Source organism: Euprymna scolopes, chromosome 39, assembly GCF_053919585.1.
Source record: "Euprymna scolopes isolate OS-2025 chromosome 39, ASM5391958v1, whole genome shotgun sequence".
Lineage (NCBI taxonomy): Eukaryota > Metazoa > Mollusca > Cephalopoda > Sepiida > Sepiolidae > Euprymna > Euprymna scolopes.
This window is the reverse complement of record NC_136520.1, coordinates 5,785,505-5,809,761: the sequence shown is the minus strand read 5'-3', so window position 1 is coordinate 5,809,761 and position 24,257 is coordinate 5,785,505. Positions and strand designations below refer to the sequence as shown.

The following is a 24,257-nucleotide window of genomic DNA, read 5'->3' as shown; positions in this document are numbered from 1 at the left end:
ATAATATTCTTCTATTTTTGAAGATTATAATATTCTTCTATTTTTGAAGATTATAATATTCTTCTATTTTTGAAGATTATAATATTATTCTATTTTTGAAGATTATAATATTATTCTATTTTTGAAGATTATAATATTATTCTATTTTTGAAGATTATAATATTATTGTATTTTTGAAGATTATAATATTATTCTATTTTTGAAGATTATAATATTATTCTATTTTTGATGATTATAATATTATTCTATTTTTGAAGATAATAATATTCTTCTATTTTTGAAGATTATAATATTCTATTTTTGAAGATTATAATATTATTCTATTTTTGAAGATTATAATATTATTCTATTTTTGATGATTATAATATTATTCTATTTTTGAAGATAATAATATTATTCTATTTTTGAAGATTATAATATTCTATTTTTGAAGATTATAATATTATTCTATTTTTGAAGATTATAATATTCTATTTTTGAAGATTATAATATTATTCTATTTTTGAAGATTATAATATTATTCTATTTTTGAAGATTATAATATTATTCTATTTTTAAAGATTATAATATTATTCTATTTTTGAAGATTATAATATTATTCTATTTTTGAAGATTATAATATTATTCTATTTTTGAAGATTATAATATTATTCTATTTTTAAAGATTATAATATTATTCTATTTTTGAAGATTATAATATTATTCTATTTTTGAAGATTATAATATTCTATTTTTGAAGATTATAATAATATTCTATTTTTGAAGATTATAATATTATTCTATTTTTAAAGATTATAATATTATTCTATTTTTGAAGATTATAATATTATTCTATTTTTGAAGATTATAATATTATTCTATTTTTGAAGTTTATAATATTATTCTATTTTTGAAGATTATAATATTATTCTATTTTTGAAGTTTATAATATTATTCTATTTTTGAAGTTTATAATATTATTCTATTTTTGAAGTTTATAATATTATTCTATTTTTGAAGTTTATAATATTATTCTATTTTTGATGATTATAATATTATTCAATGGCTAAAATTTTATGACAATTGGTAAAAAAGAATCAATATTTTCAAACCAATAAAATATGCCCAAATTTGCCAACATTTGTATATATATAGTGTCCTGCAGACAAACTTCAGTTTTACTACTTCGGGTGTCTCCCCTGTGGCCTTGCCAGGCCACTAATATATATATATTATGCTTATTATGTAAAAGAAACTTTGTGTGTATGGGAGCTCATTCCCTATAAACTCCGAAAATACTGGGATGATTTTTATGAAATTTCACACAAATGTACATTATGTATCTGGCAATGTTCTTCGATAGGTTTTGCTTCGATAAATAGTGAAAATCAATAATCGAAATAATCCAACGAAAGAAGGAACACATGATTTTGATGAAAGTTAACATCTTACACATACCAACATCACAAGTGCATTTGATGAAGTTTTATTACCATTTTATTACCACACAAGCAGAAAGGCCCAGCATATAAAAATCAACAGTAGGTTCTTTGATATAACAGGGGCTACTCTCCACAAGAAGAAAAATATATATTAATATTTATGATTGGTACAAGGTCATCATCGTCAATTACCTTCACCAATCAGCGATTCCATTTCATACCAACTTTGTTGTCGTAACTCTCTGTTCCTCTTGTCTTGTGGCTTCATATCACTACTTCCAGGCCAGTGGATGAGGTACAAGTCGAGATATTCCAAACCCAGACGGGACAATGACTGCTGAAACGCTTCACGGCATTTTCCATTACCTTGATCCCTTGGGGCTGAAAGAAATAACAGTAGATTGAAATTTCATATTTACGAAAGTATACACACGCACACACACACACACACACATATATATATATTATGGCAGTAGAGTTTAGTTTCCTAGAAGTACATCCAATGAAATAACAGGTGTCTACCAATGAGTGCTCAATGAGTAAACAGAGCAGGTATATGAAATTTATTTATACAAACATTGATGGCTACATATGTGCATACATGTTTCTGTAATCACCCGTGCTGGGGAGATTACGTCCTCAGGCCAAGAATTACCCTCGAAAACTCTTCAGGGTAATTCTTGGTCTGAAGACGTAATCTCCCCAGCATGGGTGATTACAGAAACATGTATGCACATATGTAGCCATCAATGTTTGTATAAATAAATTTCATATATATATATATTTCAGGTTAATATTTTATATATAAATTTATGTAGATTTTAGTGATGGGACGATTCAAAAAATTTTCCCGAATTCAGATACAATTACCAATTCCGTTACAATTCCTAATTCCGATTCTTTTAAAATTAATAAATTTTTAATTAGAGATTTGTTGTTTTTTTTTGTAAATTTTCAAATTTCCGGGTAATTTCCACGTATATTTTTTTCTCAAATGTTTTCCTTGTAATTGATTGAAAACTGTAAGACAACAAAAGATTTATTTGATTTTAAAACAAAGCCAGTTCGTCAGTGTACAACATACTACTTGAAAGTTTTCATAAACAGTTGAAAATAGTCGACGATTGGTAGGTAAAATGAGAAAATGATATAAGAACAAAATATTTAACGGTCCTCCCATTGTTACGAATGAATTTCTAAATAATGTTGCTATTTAGATAGCCATTTTTAACATGGGAAGGGTGTGGGTTTTGTTAACTATTCTGCGCATTCTCTCTGTGAATGACGTTATAAAAAATTTGTGGGTTATTAAATTGATTTGCTTTGTGTAAACAAAAACGAGATGCAAATAATAATGACGACCACAACAACAACAATAACGATGATGACGACAATTTTTTAGATTAACACTCAGCTAAATCCCCATTCGAAAAAGATATATTACTTTATAGCGTAAAATAATCAGTAATTCATTTTTGGGAAGCTAGCACACCAGATTACAATCCACCATTTTAGTTTGCTAAAAAGTACGCCAAAGAGTATGCCAATGCACCAAATTTCATACCGTCATAAAAACAAATTTCTACAGAAAAAAAATTATTTGTACATTTTTATCTAGCGAATAAACATAAAATTATGTATGAAAAACCATATTTATTATTTTTTTTAAATCCAACAACGAAGTTGAAGTTGACGTTTTGTTTCTAAAAAAAAATTAAATTTTTTGATAAATCTCTGTGTGGCTTACTGGGAAAATATTTTTTTCTGAAGAATAAAAATTAATCAAGTTTTTTTTTTACAAGTATCTTCATCCATTTATCTAGCCAATAAACATAAAATTACGTATGAGAAACAAGGTTTATTGTTTTTAAAATCTAACTTATATTCTAATACAACTAAAAAAAACAAAAAAAAAACATGATTCTCAATTTTTAGGCGATTACATGTAAACAGCTTGAAAAATTTTGTGGTAAAAATACAATAAATCACCAAACAATAAGTTTCGTATATGAATTAAACAAAAACTGATCTTATTGATCAGACAATGTTTTAAGGACATGTAACCATCTTATTGATCAGACAATGTTTTAAGGACATGTAACCATCTTATTGATCAGGCAATGTTTTAAGGACATGTAACCATCTTATTGATCAGGCAATGTTTTAAGGACATGTAACCATCTTATTGATCAGGCAATGTTTTAAGGACATGTAACCATCTTATTGATCAGGCAATGTTTTAAGGACATGTAACCATCTTATTGATCAGACAATGTTTTAAGGACATGTAACCATCTTATTGATCAGACCATGTTTTAAGGACATGTAACCATCTTATTGATCAGACAATGTTTTAAGGACATGTAACCATCTTATTGATCAGACAATGTTTTAAGGACATGTAACCATCTTATTGATCAGACAATGTTTTAAGGACATGTAACCATCTTATTGATCAGACAATGTTTTAAGGACATGTAACCATCTTATTGATCAGACAATGTTTTAAGGACATGTAACCATCTTATTGATCAGACAATGTTTTAAGGACATGTAACCATCTTATTGATCAGACAATGTTTTAAGGACATGTAACCATCTTATTGATCAGACAATGTTTTAAGGACATGTAACCATCTTATTGATCAGACAATGTTTTAAGGACATGTAACCATCTTATTGATCAGACAATGTTTTAAGGACATGTAACCATCTTATTGATCAGACAATGTTTTAAGGACATGTAACCATCTTATTGATCAGACAATGTTTTAAGGACATGTAACCATCTTATTGATCAGACAATGTTTTAAGGACATGTAACCATCTTATTGATCAGACAATGTTTTAAGGACATGTAACCATCTTATTGATCAGACAATGTTTTAAGGACATGTAACCATCTTATTGATCAGACAATGTTTTAAGGACATGTAACCATCTTATTGATCAGACAATGTTTTAAGGACATGTAACCATCTTATTGATCAGACAATGTTTTAAGGACATGTAACCATCTTATTGATCAGACAATGTTTTAAGGACATGTAACCATCTTATTGATCAGACAATGTTTTAAGGACATGTAACCATCTTATTGATCAGACAATGTTTTAAGGACATGTAACCATCTTATTGATCAGACAATGTTTTAAGGACATGTAACCATCTTATTGATCAGACAATGTTTTAAGGACATGTAACCATCTTATTGATCAGACAATGTTTTAAGGACATGTAACCATCTTATTGATCAGACAATGTTTTAAGGACATGTAACCATCTTATTGATCAGACAATGTTTTAAGGACATGTAACCATCTTATTGATCAGACAATGTTTTAAGGACATGTAACCATCTTATTGATCAGACAATGTTTTAAGGACATGTAACCAACTTGTTTTAAATCTTGGGAATGTTAATTTTCCAAATCAAAATTTAGTATAAAATATGTGATTGTTGAAAGTTATAAAATCTGCACTCCTTCCCTACTACTAACCCTAACTCTGGGTGGTAACACGAAAAATAAAGCAATTACATGTAATTTTATGATTTTCCTGGATGGTCTTAGAATTAGTGGTAAAAATTACTTACCTGCTTAAAAAGTTAGAATGTACCGGAAATTGGATCATTTTACATTATATTTATATGCACAACTGAACAACCAGTGTATTCACATATAATCGCCTAAAAAAGTAGAATCTTATATGTGGGGGGGGGGTATTTTAAATATAAATAAAAGTTGTCTTTTTTTTTCAATTTACAAATTTCTAAAAGTTTGCACTTTCTAAATTCTATCCAAAATTTTGATAAACTTGTCAGATTTTCATCTATATTTTTCAGGTATACCAAAACCAAACCAAATATAAGGAAACAGGAAATATTTCAGAGGATGTGGATTCGGTATGCATTCCTCAGCTACTGAGGTGATGGTATCTGTAAAGTGAGTGATTGGGTCTTTCACATGTTTTCCAGGTAAGAGTGCGTTCGCATAATGATTTGAATTTATTCCAGTTACCTTTTTTAAGGTTCCAACGAAGAATTTTTGAGTTTGTTTCAGGACCAAAGTGTTCTCATATTATTGGAAAGTGGTTGCTCCCACAAGTGTCCTCGTTCACTGTCCAGTTGTAATCCATAAAGATACTAGGATCAATTATAAAGAGGTCAATTGCTGAGTATGCGTTTGTAGCAGAGTAAATAAAGGTTGGTTTTTTGTTATTATATATGCATAGGCTATTGTTGTTGTTGTTGTTGTTATTGTTGATAATATTTTCTATAATGATTCCTTTTCTGTCACCTAATAATATGAAGGGGCAAGGAAGTTGGTTAATAAGTTTTTCTATCTCTGTTTCATCTATAGGGTCATTTGGGGGTAGATAGATGGAGTAGATTGTGACTGTTCTAAGTAGGGTGGTTGTGGTGGCAATTGCCTGTAAATTAGTTTGTAGATTTATTTGGCTTTGTGCTGTGTTTTTGTTTATGAGAATGGATGTTCCTCCACAAGCTCTATTTGGATTATTTGTTGTGTGGTTATATTCAGTGAAGTTACGAAGATTAATAGTTTCAGATGGTTTTAAAAAAGTCTCTTGTAGGCATATTATAGAAGGGCAGAGATTGGATATTAGTAGAAGTAATTCATTCTTGTTGGCTTTTATACCTCTGCAATTCCATTGGATTATTTTGTTAGCCATAGTTTAGTTTTATGTTTTTGATTTCCTAACTGTAGTTTCTGAACGTATATACCGTTCATTGGACAAAACAGGGGAGGGTAGAGCGGTAGCCCTTAATATATCTAAGGCTTTTGACAGGGTATGGCACGATGGTCTTCTAACGAAAATTAGATCATATGGAATCGCTGGAAGAATTCATAATGTAATTAAATCCTTAAGTAATAGTAAAATAAAAGTTATCCTCGACGGTCGTACATCTAAACAATATGACATAAATGCGGGAGTACCTCAGGGGTCTATCCTTGGACCTCTATTATTCCTGATATTCATTAATGACCACCTTGATAAAATTGTTTCGGAGCTGGGTATATTTGCCGATGACACCACTCTCTATAACAGATATGAGGGGAAAACAAATGAACACATATCCAAGGAAATGGCAGAAACACTAGAGGATGACCTCCAATCTGTAGTGGAATGGGGACAAAAATGGATGGTCACATTCAATGCTGCTAAGACTAAGCTTGTTTCCTTCAATAACTACAAGAAACCTTCTCTACCACCAATAGCAATGGCCAAGAACACATTGCCTGAAAGTACTTCTTTTAAACTCCTCGGTCTAACGTTTATAGGGAATATGAACTGGAATAGATACATTGAGAGCATTGCCAAGGCTGCTGCAAGGAAGGTTGGCTTCCTCTACTGTGCTAGAAAACTACTTACGCCTGACAGTATCCTATACCTCTATAAGGCAACCATTCGCCCATGTATGGAGTACTGTTGTCACATCTGGGCTGGTGCATCTGCTGCTTGTCTCTCGTTACTGGACAGGGTTCAAAAGAGAGTTGCCAACCTGAAAGGTCCTGAACTGTCATCTAGGCTTCAGCCTCTGCCCCATCAACGAGATGTTGCATCCCTCTGCCTGTTCTACAAATACTTTAATGGTGAATGCTCTGACGAACTGCAAACTCTTGTACCCCCCCGACGTAACTACCCCCGACAAACCCGACAAGCTACTAAGTCTCATCCCTTTACAGTAGAGATCCCTAGGTGCAAGAAAGCCTTTTACTCCAATAGTTTCTTCCCCAGAACTGCGGGTCTTTGGAACTCCCTTCCGGGATTCTGCTTTCCCAACTGCAATGATATGCAGAAGTTCAAGTGTAATGTTAACAAACATCTTTCTACTCATCTCCCTTCATAATGACCCCACTAATTAAGTCCCTGATAGTAGCCCCCTGCTTCAAAGTGGCACTGTGCCTTGTTTGGGGTGAAAATTGAAAAAATAAATAAATAAATAAAAAAATATCAGTGGTTGTTTTCTACTATTTGATTATGGGGTTTCGGAGGCTCTGTCGTTTGTTTCCATTATTTCCAAGGATTTAAATTTGTTCCGATCTGTAGTTCTGGTTTTTGACGTGGAGCGAGATCTGTCTTTTTTGGGGTTTTTCATTTATTTTCTGTTTGGTTGGTGTGAGATTTTATTTTTTTTCTTTGTGGAGGGTACTAGGCGATTGTTCTTTTGGTTTTGGGATGTTTTCAGTTTGTGTGGATTTTTTGTTAGAGGATTGTGTTTGATTTTTGGGATCTGGTGGGATTTTATTTTCAACTGTTTGGTAGTTATTTTCAAGTACAGCTTGAGTTGACGGCAGTTGCTGTAAGGTGGCCCTCAATGCCTCAACTAGTTCATGAAGTGATTTTATGAGGGTAGAGATTTCCTTTAGTTCAATGTTTTCTATTGTTTTTAATCGATTTTTGGTTGCACCTGCATATGATCTAGTTGGTTCTGTTGTGGTGGCTGTTTCAATAATTTTTCTAGCTTCGGTAAAACTTATGTTTTTGGTATATTTTAGTTTTTTTTTTTTTTTCTTTGATCCAGTTTTGACAGAGCGATGAGTATGCTGGATGGTTCTCACCATAGTTTGGGCATTTTATATTTCCTTGGCATTCTGTTTCCTGGTGTTCATTACTGCTACATTTTGGGCATACTGTTTTCCTAGTGCAGTATTCTTTGAAGTGGCCAAATTTTTAGCAGTTTAGGCAGCGAAGTGGTCTGGGAATATATGTTTCTACTTTAATGTTAATATATCCAATCTTGAGTTCAGTTGGTGGAGTAGGAGTATTGAAAGTTAATATGTATGTGTTGGTGTTAATTGTTTGTTTGTTTCTTTTTATTGTAATTCTTTTAGTATCTATAACTTTTTGTTTTTTTTAGGTTTGTTTTTATTTCTTCTAGAGAGCAGGTGTTTAATTCTGGACATCTGATGACTCCCTTTGAGGTGTTGAGGGTTTTGTGAGGGTAGGCTTTGATGTTTATATCATGGAACTTTGTCCATGTTAAAATTTCTTCGGCACTACTTTTAGTAGATACTTGTATAAGTAAAGTTCCATTTTTTAATTTTTTTGTGTTCAGATTTTTGTTAATAATTCTTTCGATTTTGAATGGGGACATTTTAGTTAATTAAAATAAAAGGGAGAGGGGCTGTTGTTTTTGGTTTTGCAGAACAAAATTAAGTTTTACAAAAAAGATCAGAAAACAAAAAAACATCAATGTAGGTGCATTTCATCTCAGGAAGCCAAAGGCAAGCCTGATCTGGTAGCACCAGATTATGAAAGGAGAGAAGCTTAGTTTTCGATCAATTAAAATTAACCAGCTACCTTTTTCCCCCTTACATCGCGTTCTCAAGATCAGAAAAGAGGAAATCAGAAAGATCTTGGTCATTGCTGACCTTTGAAGTGTTGCTATAGATTGCGATGTCGTCTGCATAAATGTCTAAGAATGAGCTAAGAATGTTCGCAAAAACATTTTTATCAAATCACGTGTACTAAATAAAGCACCTGTCATTAAAGTTAGAGGTTATAGATCTAACTGACTTTTGACCTGTGGACATTCCACAGCTAATTAAAGGAAATGCACAGTAATTTAATTAAAGATAGTAGAAAGTGGATCTTCGGTTTACTTTCCGCAGCTTCATAATTCTCACTTCCCCCATTTTGTCCTTTAGTCCTAAAATTTCATCAGCGATATTTCTGACAAAGGTGGAAGAATTGCTGTTTTCTGAGTCAAAATCTATCCAACACTTATTCTCAGCTAATTTTTGACCTCGAAGTAATAGCAGTATTTCATTTTTTACTTTTTAGCTCCATACATCAAGTGGTTTCATGCCTTGTCTAGAGCAATTTCCATTAAAAAAATTCAATCACATGATTTACTTGTAGCGATATTGGAATGTGGATGTTAGAATCGGAAATTTCCATTTTAGGTGAAAATCAAACAGAGGGTAAGGAATTCCATTAAAACTTGGTCTTGGGGGGGAGGGTATTCGCCATGACAAATAAGACCCTACCCGAGAGCTCATCATTCAAACTCCTTGGTCTAACATTCACAGTCAACATGAATCGCAACAAATACAATGAAGACATTGCCAAGGCTGCTGCAAAGAATGTGGCCTCTCCCTCCCGTTCTAGAGAATTATTCACACCAGAGAGCCACCATTCGCCCATGCATGGAATATTGTCCACCACATCCGGGTTGGTGCATCCATCGCTAGTCTCACTCATTCTTATGACAGTTAAAGATTAGATATACAGCATCATCACATTTGATACTTGCCGTATATGTTATTTGCCGTGTATCTATTAATTGCTGTATATCTATTAATTGCTGTATATCTATTAATTTTGTATATCTATTAATTTTGTATATCTATTATCTACTATTAATTGCCGTATATCTACTAATTGCTGTATATCTATTATATCTATTAATTGCTATATATCTATTAATTGCTGTATATCTATTAATTGCCGTATATCTATTAATTGCTGTATATCTATTAATTGCTATATATCTATTAATTGCTCTATATCTATTAATTGCTGTATATCTATTAATTGTTATTAATTGCCGTATATCTATTAATTGCTGTATATCTATTATCTACTATTAATTGCCGTATATCTATTAATTGCTGTATATCTATTATATCTATTAATTGCTGTATATCTATTAATTGCTGTATATCTATTAATTGCCGTATATCTATTATCTACTATTAATTGCCGTATATCTATTAATTGCCGTATATCTATTAATTGCTCTATATCTATTAATTGCTCTATATCTATTAATTGTTATTAATTGCCGTATATCTATTAATTGCTGTATATCTATTATCTACTATTAATTGCTGTATATCTATTAATTGCTGTATATCTATTATCTACTATTAATTGCTGTATATCTATTATCTACTATTAATTGCCGTATATCTATTAATTGCTGTATATCTATTATATCTATTAATTGCCGTATATCTATTAATTGCCGTATATCTATTATCTACTATTAATTGCCGTATATCTATTAATTGCCGTATATCTATTAATTGCTCTATATCTATTAATTGCCGTATATCTATTATCTACTATTAATTGCCGTATATCTATTAATTGTTATATATCTATTAATTGCTCTATATCTATTAATTGCTGTATATCTATTAATTGTTATTAATTGCCGTATATCTATTAATTGCTGTATATCTATTAATTGCTGTATATCTATTATCTACTATTAATTGCCGTATATCTATTAATTGCTGTATATCTATTAATTGCTGTATATCTATTATCTACTATTAATTGCTGTATATCTATTATCTACTATTAATTGCCGTATATCTATTAATTGCTGTATATCTATTATATCTATTAATTGCTGTATATCTATTAATTGCCGTATATCTATTATCTACTATTAATTGCCGTATATCTATTAATCGCCGTATATCTATTAATTGCTCTATATCTATTAATTGCTGTATATCTATTAATTGCCGTATATCTATTATCTACTATTAATTGCCGTATATCTATTAATTGCTATATATCTATTAATTGCTCTATATCTATTAATTGCTGTATATCTATTAATTGTTATTAATTGCCGTATATCTATTAATTGCTGTATATCTATTAATTGCTGTCTATCTATTATCTACTATTAATTGCCGTATATCTATTAATTGCTGTATATCTATTATCTACTATTAATTGCCGTATATCTATTAATTGCTGTATATCTATTAATTGCTGTATATCTATTATATCTATTAATTGTTGTATATCTATTAATTGCTGTATATCTATTAATTGCCGTATATCTATTATCTACTATTAATTGCCGTATATCTATTAATTGCCGTATATCTATTAATTGCTGTATATCTATTAATTGCTGTATATCTATTAATTGTTATTAATTGCCGTATATCTATTAATTGCTGTATATCTATTAATTGCCGTATATCTATTATCTACTATTAATTGCCGTATATCTATTAATTGCTATATATCTATTAATTGCCGTATATCTATTAATTGCTATATATCTATTAATTGCTGTATATCTATTAATTGCCGTATATCTATTATTTGCTATATATCTATTAATTGCTATATATCTATTAATTTGCTATATATCTATTATTTACTGTATATCTACTGAACATTGAGTCTGGTCAGCACTAAAATGGGTGACCATTTGGGAATACCAGGTGCTGTATGTGCTCTCTGCTTATCTTGGCATTGTTTCCAGTTGTCATGGACTTCCTCTTGCCACGGGAATCAGGCAATTCTGATTCAGGAGAGATTTTGTTGCAAATTGCGCAACGCTTGCTTCACAATTACATATGCAGACACTCTTACAGGGGGTAGCCATTGTCTCTCGAGACATTTTTTAATTGATACACAGTAACTTATACATGTACAATAACTGATAGATATATGGTAATTAATAGATATACAGCAAATAACAGATATACAACAATTAATAGATATACAGTAAATAATAGATATACAGCAAATAACAGATACACAGCAATTAATAGATATACAGCAATTAATAGATACACGGCAAATAACAAATACACGGCAAATAACAAATACACGGCAATTAATAGATATACAGTAAATAATAGATATACAGCAACTGATAAATATACAGTAATTTGACAAAATAATTGAAACACTTGTTCAATTCAAAGAAAGTTGATGCCATATCTTCCACGATTTTTGGCTTCAAGTTCACAAGAGTTTGAGTCGAAAGTAAATGAATCCAATGCCAACTCGGTAGTTGCTTTGGCATCAGTAGTCCAATGGTTTCTTCCCATGATGCATTGCAATGTTTGTCAGACTGTGTTGTCTAAAAGTCCAACAAGAATGAAACCGACATGATCATTAGTATTGTGATTAAAAGAAAAAAAAACAAAAACAAAAAAAAAACGAGCAGGTCAACTATTTTGGTGGTTGAGGTTCAAGACAAACTGCAACAATTCACCATTTTTCATCTTATTAGGTCATATAATGTTACCCTCAGTTTACAAAAATCGGAAAACCCATGACAAATATAGAATTTGATTTTGTTTGGCTTTACAGCATATTCAACCATTTCTGGTTATTTAATGCCGAATGCAGTGAGATTGGAAAAAAGATTTAGATTTTATGCTTGAAGTAGTTTATATCTTCAAATATTTATTCATATTTCATGGTTTCGTTGTTTTATAGCATATCGTCAGGTTGTTTAGTGTTTATTATGCTTTAAGTTTATATTTATTCATCGTGTTTGGTTTGGTTCTTTTGTATAAAAGAGCGTTAGTTTTTTACTTTGCAGAACACGATTGAGTTTTGCAAAAGGAGAAAGGAAAAACAATCTAAATGTTTGGTACATTTTAAGTAATGGAAACTAGTATCCTTCCTCAGACAGCCTGATTGGGTGGCACCAACTATGCGGTCAAAGAATGTGCTAAATATATATATATATATATATATATTTATATTGCAACAATTGTAACTTCCCTACCGTTTGTCGATCAACTATTTTGTCAAAGAAAAGTTTTTAAAAATTTACATACCTAATTTGCTCGTGATGAAGATGTCATCTCGTTTCAGGTTGTATTTGGGCAACAATTTAGACAAACATGCACCAATGCTTTCTTCGTTCTTATAAACAGAGGCGGTATCTAAAAAAAAAATTTTAAAAAGGAGAAGACTGAGTAGTTGGTTGGTTCTTTATATCAATATTTATTTGTAGAGTTTGGTTTGGTTGTTTTGTTTTATGGCATATCAATCCTTTTCGGGTTATTTAATGCAAAATCCAGTGATTTTGGAAAACGTATTCATGTTGTATTCAGTTATTTTGTAGAAAGTTTTTATTCTTCAAGTTCTTTGTATCTTCAATCGAGAGTTTGTAGTTTTTGGTTTTGTTGTTTTATAGAAGATTTCATTGTTTTTGTTCTCTGCCCTGCAGAACATGAATGAGTTTTGTAATGGGAGAGGGAAAAGGTTACAGTATTAATGTTTTGTACATTTGAAGTTAGGAAACCAGTCAGGAAGTGGGGAGAATTAGAAAGAGAAAGGAAGTGGGAGAGATAGAAAGAGAAAGGAAGTGGGGAGAGATAGAAAGAGAAAGGAAGTGGGGGAGATAGAAAGAGAAAGGAAGTGGGGGAGATAGAAAGAGAAAGGAAGTGGGGGGAGATAGAAAGAGAAAGGAAGTGGGGGGAGATAGAAAGAGAAAGGAAGTGGGGGGGGGAGATAGAAAGAGAAAGGAAGTGGGGGGGGAGATAGAAAGAGAAAGGAAGTGGGGGGGGAGATAGAAAGAGAAAGGAAGTGGGGGGAGATAGAAAGAGAAAGGAAGTGGGGGGAGATAGAAAGAGAAAGGAAGTGGGGGGAGATAGAAAGAGAAAGGAAGTGGGGGAGAGAGAAAGAGAAAGGAAGTGGGAAGAAAGAAAAGAGGGAAAAGGTTGGTTGTTGGTTTTGGTTTGACGGAACATAATTAAGTTTTGCAAAAAGAAGTTGAAAAACAAAATGCATCAAATGTTAGATGCATTTTGCCTCAAGTAGTATTAATATTGTCTCAAATAACAAAGGATGGTTATAGTCAGCTTATATACTTCCTAACTTCCGGTGTGGCTGCTACCAGAAGCGGTGACAAGGCAAATAAGTTCTCTCACTTTTATTGTTCTTCAATATTTTTATTGTGATGCGATTTATTGAAATAAAATGCAAGAAAAAGGACATTATTAAAAAATATACAATAAAAAATTAACAAAATTATAAAAAGATAAAAATAACACAATTAGTTTTTATTTGCACTTTTAATAATAAAATAAAAAAATAAAAAATTAATTTTTTTTTTTATATATTCTCAAGTTATATTTTTATATATAAATTCCATGGCTTTCACCCAGACTTGATATTTTTATAGTCTGCTATTTCCTAACTTCCGGTATAGTACTACCGGAAGCAGTGACAAAGCAAATCAGTTCCTTCACTTTTCTTGTTCTTCAGTATTTTTTTTATTGTGAAGCGATTTATTAAAATAAAATATAAGAAAAGGACATTTTTGAAAACGTATACGATAAAAATTTAACAAAATTATACAGATAAAAATAACACAATTAGTTTTTATTTGCACTTTTTAATAAGAAAATTAAAAAATAATTTTTTTTTTATTTTATTTTGAATTTTGGAAGAAATATGTTTATGAAATTATAAAAATGCTGTTTTAAAAAAAAAAAAAAAACAGATTTTTATTTTAATTTATATAAGAAATATGTTTATGAAAGCATAAAAATAAAATTATCATCAAAATAACAAATGACATTATTGAAATCAAAATAAAATTATCATCAAAATAACAAATGACATTATTGAAATCAAAATAAAATTATCATCAAAATAACAAATGACATTATTGAAATCAAAATAAAATTATCATCAAAATAACAAATGACATTATTGAAATCAAAATAAAATTATCAAAATAACAAATTACATTATTGAAATCAAAATAAAATTTCAAATATAATAAAAAAAATTCACTTAGTCAAATAAGACCAAAAAACTTTTCAATGACTATTAAATGAAAAAGAATATCCTTTTTTTTTTTTTTAAACTCAGATGACCAGCTCTCCTCAGTTGAAAAGGCCTGCAGAGAGTTAAAATAAATTTATAATGAGATTGGGCCAAGTTTGTGTTTTTTTTTTTATTCAACTCATGCATATATTATTTCATGTGTCCACCTGAAATGGTATGGAGAAATATTTTATGTATGTATTTTTGAATACAAAATCCGGAAGCCATCACCAAGTAGACTGTTTCCCTTTTTATCAAAAATACATACCTTTAGCAGGTACAATATTAGCACAGCTTAAATTATCCGCCTTCACTTTTTAAAGTCAGATATTACACTGACCAGCTCTCCTTATTTGAAAAGGCCTTAAATAAGGGTTGAAATAATTAATTTATAACGAGATTGGGTAAAGTTTGTGCTTTTTTTTTTTCAACTTTTATATCATTTCACGAAATGATATGGTGAGCTATAATATTTCAGGTGTCCATCTCTATATACAAAACCGGAAGCCATCATCAAGTAGACTATTTCCTTTTTATCAAACATACATACCGTTAGCAGCTACAGTTATCTCCCTTTCATTAAGTCAAATAATGAAACTTACACAGATTAACAAAAAAAAAAAACATCGGTCGGGCTACTGTGACCCTCTCTCCAGCAGATTTCCCTGTCCTCCATCACAGCTGCCTCAGATTTTCAAGATCACAGTTGGCATCATGTGAAATTTGCTGGATGTACGTGGATCTAGGTCATCCTATGCTCGTGTGCCAGTGTTGTGGAATCCACGGCAATACATTCTCACCAGCTCTTGCTTGCTCCTCTGGCAGTGACCAGCAAATCATAGATGTTCCCTGATGGTAGTAGATATGGCAGGTAGGTTGCCATAAAGTTGCTGCTTCATAAGATGATCTTGCCAAGATATATTTAACACTGTTTTCAGTATACAGGTGTTTTTTTTTGTTTGGTTTGTTTTGTTTTTTTTTTACATAGGAGTCACCACTTATCAAGGCCCAGAGGCCACTCGAGGATAAGGGTTAAAGAGTGTACAGTAGTCAATGGGACAATATCATAGGAATTATTAGTAGTGTAAATTTGGTAAATTGCATTACTTAGGAAGGGAACAGCTCATCAAGAACTTGTTTACATTGGACTTGAAGACGACCATATTGTAGTCAGCTGGAAAATAGGCAAACGGAAGAGAGTTCCACAGGTGTTCAGCTCATGAAATCTACGTTTAGGTTTAGGCACAGATAAAGAGTGGGGAAAGTTATTGATAGGGTTTTCAGCTAGACGAGTGTTTCTCGTGAAAGTTTGGCAAGGGTGTACGTGCCATTTGGCTTTCTTTTCAATCTTTTGGTGAGTGTCCAGGCTGTAGCACTGTAAACAAAAACAGACTCCACCACTGCTCTGAAGAACTGCCTTTTCAGTTTGACAGTAAGCCTTGAAGTCCATACTGACTGTAGCTTATCTAATGCAGTGCATGCTTTCGAGATGCAAGTTTCGATATCTCTCTCCGTGGAACCTATGTTGCTGCCCAGGTACGTAAACTCAGTGACTTCTTTTAATGTTGTTCCGTCTAGAGATGTTAACAAAAACAACGAAACAAACGTGTTAACACTTGAATTATTGTTAGGCGACAAAAGAATTAAATCCATAATTACCGATAGCTCTGTATCCAGCAGCCAGCGCTGCATCGAGAACCATTGAGACGGTATCATTCCCTTGGATCTTATATGTGCCAACTATGAAAGAAGAAGAAAAAAAGGCAGACGTGAATTTCCTGTATTGTTTATAATAATCGGATAATTGTTCTCATATTAAGTGTTATCTGCACAACGTTTTGGTCGATGTAACGACCGTTAGATTTAAAATAGCATTTACATTCGTTGCTGACGCTTACGGATGTTTATATTTGGCCTTTTTTACGCTCTTGGAACCAGGTTTTTGGCCGCCATTTTCTTTTTCCTTCTTTTTTTTTGTTTGGCCTTAAAAAGGCCAAATTTTAAAGCAGTATGACAGCCTCGAATGTTGTACATTTAGTCATTTAAATGATAAAAAAAAAAAATGAAATTTTTTTTTCTGGTTTTATTTTGGCCTTTCGGTTTAATAATGTGTTTTATACAAAAATAGTTTTTATAATTTTTTTGTCTGTCAAATAATTTACGCTGCTAAATTACACAATTACCATAATTTTTTTATGGAAATCTACTTAATAAAAAAAAAGTGCTGAATGAAATTAGTCATAGAAATTGTTGAATCAGTTTATTTACTATCGATTTTGTGTTAATTAACGAGTTTAATTATTCTGTTATTTAACATTTTTTCATTTTTAGTTTGTTAAGATAGTGTTGTTCAGGTATTGTATTCGTGTATTATTATTTTTTATTCTCTTATGAAGAGTTTTTTTTTTTTTTTTTACTTAAAATTATTTCATTGTTCAAATGATTATTTTAGTGTCCTAAATTATTTATTTCAAAATGTTTTTTTTTGCCTAAGTCAATGAGAGTTATCTCCCTTTGATAATCTGCCTCTAAAACATCAGCACGTTTTGTTTTGTTTTTTGTTTTAATTCAATTAAATTAAGATAACCGTGATATTCCCTGAGGATTTCGTCCTGGTACACCACTTAATTTATTGATTTATTTTTTTCCAATATTTTCAACAAAGATCGTCTGCTCCTTTGGCTGATCGGCATCTTACGTCAGATTACGGTCAAACCTGAGCGTTTGATGTTGTGAACTTTTTCCCCACTACGATACAAGACACTGTCACCCCACTTCTGAGTGAGTATCTGGATTTGTAATGTTGTACGATTTTTCATATTGAGTCGAATTACCAAAACCAGAAAGATTTACAGACATGAATGCTTAATAAACTCAAATAATTCACTGGTACATATATACACATTTTATTTGCTCGTTGACAAACAATGAAAAGTCATACGACATTACAAATCCAGATACTCACTCAGAAGTGGGGTGACAGTGTCTTGTCTCGTAATGGGGAAAAAGCTCACACCTAGGTAAACCTTTACATTTTTCTTTTTTTGCCCCAGAACATCTTTCTCTTTTCTTCCCAAGGGGAACAACTCACCCGGCGTCTACCCACACCGGTGCTCCTTACCCAAATTCCCCTACAACGTCATGTTCCTAGCAAAGCCGAGCGGGCAGTTAGTTATGTCGGGTTCGAATTCTGCACAAGTACCAAATCTACACTTCAAGGTTTTGTATTTTTGGTTCTAATTGAAAGTAAATTTATTTTTTTTTAAATTATGAAGTCAATAAAACTGTTGATAGATTAGTAGGTAACCTCCCCCCCATGATGCGCGTGTAATTGTGAGGCAAGGACTGCGCAATCCCCAACCTCACCTCTCCTGAATCGGCACTGTTTGAGTCCAGTGGCAAGAAGTCCAGGACAACTGGAAACAATGCCGAGATAAGCAGAGAACACATACAGCACCTGGAAGTTCAGAATGGTCGCTCATTTAGTACTGACCAGGTTCAACCCCCCCCCCCCCATATGTAATACGATGTAACTGTAATTTAATATTATCATTCTAAATTTTTTACCATTTAAAAGAAAAAGCTTCAAATAAACTGCTAATATTTTTTAAACAATTTTTTTACAGCATACAAAAATAATGAAAATGCGAGACAAAAATCGTGTTTACATTATCGACGCTTTAAAAACAACGTTCCTATGAAGTGACGTTTTTGAAGCTGTAGACATACTCACGTTTTAAAAATCTAGCAAAAATCAAATAATTGTCATATTTTCCTGAAATTTTCGATATTTATTCATTATTAAATAAAATTACATAATCAAAGTAGGTTTTGTTAAATATATTAGAGGATATATATTTTTTTTAGATGTTCTACCTTTCCCCTATATTTCATGGTCCAAAAACTAAACAAAATAAATGTAGATCAATAAAAATTTCAATATTTTTTAAAACTGAAAAGATCAAGTAATTAAAAAATAGTTATTTATATATATATATATATATATATATATATATATATATATATATATTTGTTTATTGTTATATAAACATGCTCACATCCCGCTGCTACAAATAGCCACTTGTTTCAATCAAACAACAGATATCATCAGGCAGCGACTTGACTATTCAAAAGTTCAATGAATAATCTTATAAGGTTATTCATGAATAGTCAAGTCGCTGCCTGATGATATCTGTTGTTTGATTGAAACAAGTGGCTATTTGTAGCAGCGGGATGTGAGCATGTTTATATAACAATAAACAAATATTATCAGCTCTTTTTATTGAGCACTATCTAACAACCTCGTTGGATTCATTAGTCCATTACTTTTGAATATAAAAAAACCCGAGTATATATATATATATATATATATATATATATATATATATATATATATAATCCTGTTATTTATTTCACTTACCTTAAAGTTGTAAATAAAATTGGACATAAAATCAATATTATGTTAAAAAAAATAAAGTAATATAATTTGAATTACAACAAAAATAAAACAGAATTCGAAAAAATAATTATTTTTAAAAAGCTTTAAATGATATTAAATTCAATTATTACGTGATATGAAGTTTAAACAGATTTTTTTTAATAACAGGTTTCCAATAATAAAAAAATATATTTGTGTAATAGAATATAAGACTATTGAGATAATAAAAATTGGAAATCCAAAATCGGCCTAAAAAATTCATTTCGATTTTATTATTTTAATTAATAGAGGGTGATCTGTATTTTTTACACTTTTTTTTTTTCAAAAAAGTACGGAGGCCTGTAAGCAACATTATCTTTAGATACATAAGTTTCAACAGAAGACATTAAAATTAATTTTATTAACTCTCGTCTGTGTAGTTCGTTAATAAAAATCTATTTCTTTTACAAAAGGTAAGTCTTATATTGTTTTTTTTATCTATAGCAAAAAAAGAAAACTGTTACTTCCATTGACAATTATAACGCGAATACTCATCCATAGAAATTGACACAGACACACAAAATGATGATGTCACTATTAATGTGTACAATGCTGACGTTTTACACATTGCCGTGGAGATACCTATAAATTAGACAATGTATTCGGCCATGTTGGGGTTTCTCATATTTTATTCTTCCACACATTAGAAAAAAATTGGGTGCTCCTACACTATTGGGACGAAATTTTGTAGTCGATAAATGAAGTTTTCAGATAAAAAACTGGTTTTGTACTGATTTGACCAAGAAGAAATTGGAGTTATCGCCCTTTGACAATGGTGTCGTCCGTGTAATGCAGAAGTTCTGAATTTTCAAATCACATTAATCTGTTTTTATATTTCAATTAAATCTCACAAATTTAAAATAGTCTAGTAATTTTAATGGCAGAAATTGACAGGGGGACATAGATTTGAAATTTTGGTGCTTCTACAGAATTGGGACGAGATTTTGTAGTCAATAAATGAAATTTTCAGATTAAAAAAAACGATTTCAACTGATTTTTTGCTCAATTTAAATAATTTACAATGGTAGCTTCCAAATTATGCAGTCGAAATTACCTGAATATTACTGAATTATTAAAAAATGAATCATGTTAGTAAGTGAAAAATTGCAGCCATCTTGTTTAAATCAAAGCAGAAAATTACCTCCCTTTTGAACTCTCCTGTGTCTTTCGATCGTTTTCTCCAAATTCTATTTATTATTTTCTTTAATAATTTTCTACCTTATCGATTTTCGTAATTTTTGGATATAATCATCTTAAAAATACGAGGAATACGTAGATTCCATTGTTTTCATGTGAAATTCAGTTTTACGATTTCCGAAATTTCGTCCCAGTAGTGTAGAAGCACCAAAATTTTTTTTTAACAAAGAAAAGTGGAGCAGAGTTCAACCTATTTACAGAAAAAACAGAAATACAGAAAAATCTTTATGAAATAAATACCCATCACTGAACGAAAATGGTCATATTCCAAAAATTATGTAAATTGATCCAGTATATTTTTTTTTTTTTACAAGGGAGTCACCACTTATCAAGGCCCGAAGGCCACTCAAGAATAAGGGGTAATGAATGTAAGGTGGTAGTGTAGTAATGATTAATAATGTTCCACTGGCCTGCTTACAACATGATAGGTTTCAAGTCCTATGTAAACAAGTTTTTGTTGAGCCGTCCCCTCAAATAATCCAAATTTTACCTAATTTACACCATCAACAATTACTACACTACCACCTGATATCCATTAACTCTTATCCTCGAGTGGCCTTCGATTAATTCCTTGAAAAAGAAAAAAGAAAAAAGACAAGGGCAGAATGATTTTCTTTATATAAAAAAAACATACTTTATCAATTTAGTGCTTTTTGGAATATGACATTTTCGCTCGGTGATGGGTTTATTTCAGCACGGTGGCAAAAGTGCACAAGTTTGTTTTTTTTTATTTTGGTAAACGTCGATGTTGGAATACCCTGGCCAAATCAAAATCACTGCTAAAAAAAAAAAAAAAAATCGCCCGTGTCCATCAAACTTAAAAATCGAATCAGAAACTTGAAAACAGAAGTAAACAAACTTTCTTTTCATCATTACCAGAAAAATATATTCCCAGTTATTATTTTAGTAAGTACAAATTACTGATTTTTTTTAGTGGTGATTTGGCCAGGGTATTCCGACATCGATGTTTACCCGTAAAAGTTTGAAAAACCGTGATATGAAGAAGGTCGGGAATTTCATCACCAAAACTTTGTGAATATGCCATTGAAGAATAGCAGTCCAAATAATCTCATTAATACAATTTTTCAAAATATATTATTTACATTTAATAAGGTACAGTTTAATGAAGACATTAAAAAGTGAAAATATCACAAAATAGGTTATATTGTACGTATCTATTTTAGACTGAAGATCAAAAAAAAAATTTCAGCACTTGATGACGAGTGTGCGCAAACATTGGTCTATTTTTCAGCCCCCCCCCAATTTGTTTTTAAAAGCTAAAGAAAATGCCAAATTGATTTTAAACTCCAAAATAATCGAGCATGTTGATGAAGCTAAGATAAGTAGGTCCCGCAAATGAGCCTCGTTCTGACATTTTTTTTTTCAAACATGGAAGTCACCACTTATCAAGGCCTGGAAGCCACTCGGGGATAAGGGTTATTGCGTGTACAGTAATCAATGGGATAATATCGTAATAATCATTAGTAATGGAGATTTGATAATGTGTCTCACTTAAGGGGGCGGTTTATCAGGAATTTGTTTACGTTGGACTTGAAGACATCCAAGTTGTAGTCAGGTGGAAAACAGTTGAACCAGTTTATTTTTACTATCAACTTGTGTTAATTAACGAGTTTAATTATTCTGTTATTTGACATTGTTTCATTTTTAGTTTAAGATAGTGTTGTTCAGGTATTGTATTCGTGTATTACTATTTTTCATTCTCTTATAAAGAGTTTTTTTGTTTTACTTAAAATTATTTCATTGTTCAAATGATTATTTTAGTGTCCTAAATTATTTATTTCAAAATGTTTTGTTTTTTTGCCTAAGTCAATGAGAGTTATCTCCCTTTGATAATCTGCCTCTAAAACATCAGCACTTTTTTTTTTTTTTGCTTTTTTTTTTTTTTTTTATTTCAATTAAATTAAGATAACCGTGATATTCCGAGGATTTCGTCCTGGTACACCCACTTAATTTATTGATTTATTTTTTTCCAATATTTTCAACAAAGGATCGTCTGCTCCTTTGGCTGATCGGCATCTTTCGTCAGATTACGGTCAACCCTGCCTGAGCGTTTGATGTTGTGAACTTTTTCCCTACTACGATACAAGACACTGTCACCCCATTTCTGAGTGAGTATCTGGATTTGTAATGTTGTATGATTTTTCATATTGAGTCGAATTACCGAAACCAGAAAGATTTACAGACATGAATGCTTTTCTTCCCAGGGGGAACAACTCACCCAGCGTCTACCCACACCGGTGCTCCTTACCCAAATTCCCCTACAACAACATGTTCCTAGCAAAGCCGAGCGGACAGTTAGTTATGTCGGGTTCGAATTCTGCACAAGTACCAAATCTACACTTCAAGGTTTTGTATTTTTGGTTCTAATTGAAAGTAAATTTATTTTTTTTTTAAATTATCAAGTCAATAAAATTGTTGATAGATTAGTAGGTAAACCCCCCCCCATGATGCGTGTGTAATTGTGAGGCAAGGACTGCGCAATCTCCAACCTCACCTCTTCTGAATCGGCACTGTTTGAGTTCAGTGGCAAGAAGTCCAAGACGACTGGAAACAATGCTGAGATAAGCAGAGAACACATAGAGCATCTGGAAGTTCCGAATGGTCACCCATTTAGTACTGACCAGGTTCAACCCCCCCCATATGTAATACGATGTAACTGTAATTTAATATTATCATTCTAAATTTTTTACCATTTAAAAGAAAAAGCTTCAAATAAACTGCTAATATTTTTTGAACAATTTTTTTACAGCATACAAAAATAATGAAAATGCGAGACAAAAATCGTGTTTACATTATCGACGCTTTAAAAACAACGTTCCTATGAAGTGACGTTTTTGAAGCTGTAGACATACTCACGTTTTAAAAATCTAGCAAAAATCAAATAATTGTCATATTTTCCTGAAATTTTCGATATTTATTCATTATTAAATAAAATTACATAATCAAAGTAGGTTTTGTTAAATATATTAGAGGATATATATTTTTTTTAGATGTTCTACCTTTCCCCTATATTTCATGGTCCAAAAACTAAACAAAATAAATGTAGATCAATAAAAATTTCAATATTTTTTAAAACTGAAAAGATCAAGTAATTAAAAAATAGTTATTTATATATATATATATATATATATATATATATATATATATTTGTTTATTGTTATATAAACATGCTCACATCCCGCTGCTACAAATAGCCACTTGTTTCAATCAAACAACAGATATCATCAGGCAGCGACTTGACTATTCAAAAGTTCAATGAATAATCTTATAAGGTTATTCATGAATAGTCAAGTCGCTACCTGATGATATCTGTTGTTTGATTGAAACAAGTGGCTATTTGTAGCAGCGGGATGTGAGCATGTTTATATAACAATAAACAAATATTATCAGCTCTTTTTATTGAGCACTATCTAACAACCTCGTTGGATTCATTAGTCCATTACTTTTGAATATAAAAAAAAACGAGTATATATATATATATATATATATATATATATATATATATATAATCCTGTTATTTATTTCACTTACCTTAAAGTTGTAAATAAAATTGGACA

At 31.0% G+C, this 24,257-nt stretch overlaps 1 protein-coding gene across 1 annotated transcript in view; it reads right to left on the bottom strand.

The window, feature by feature from the left end:
* LOC145263633 (glyoxal reductase-like) overlaps positions 1-24,257 on the bottom strand; it is an 84,385-nt gene that overhangs the window by 45,939 nt on the left and 14,189 nt on the right. Inside the window, exons 2-4 of the mRNA XM_080120485.1 lie at positions 16,665-16,745; positions 13,004-13,111; positions 1,614-1,802 (exon numbers count right to left, since the gene is read on the bottom strand). Coding sequence (XP_079976611.1) covers positions 1,614-1,802; positions 13,004-13,111; positions 16,665-16,745 — 378 coding nt within the window. The remainder of the gene's footprint in view (positions 1-1,613; positions 1,803-13,003; positions 13,112-16,664; positions 16,746-24,257) is intronic.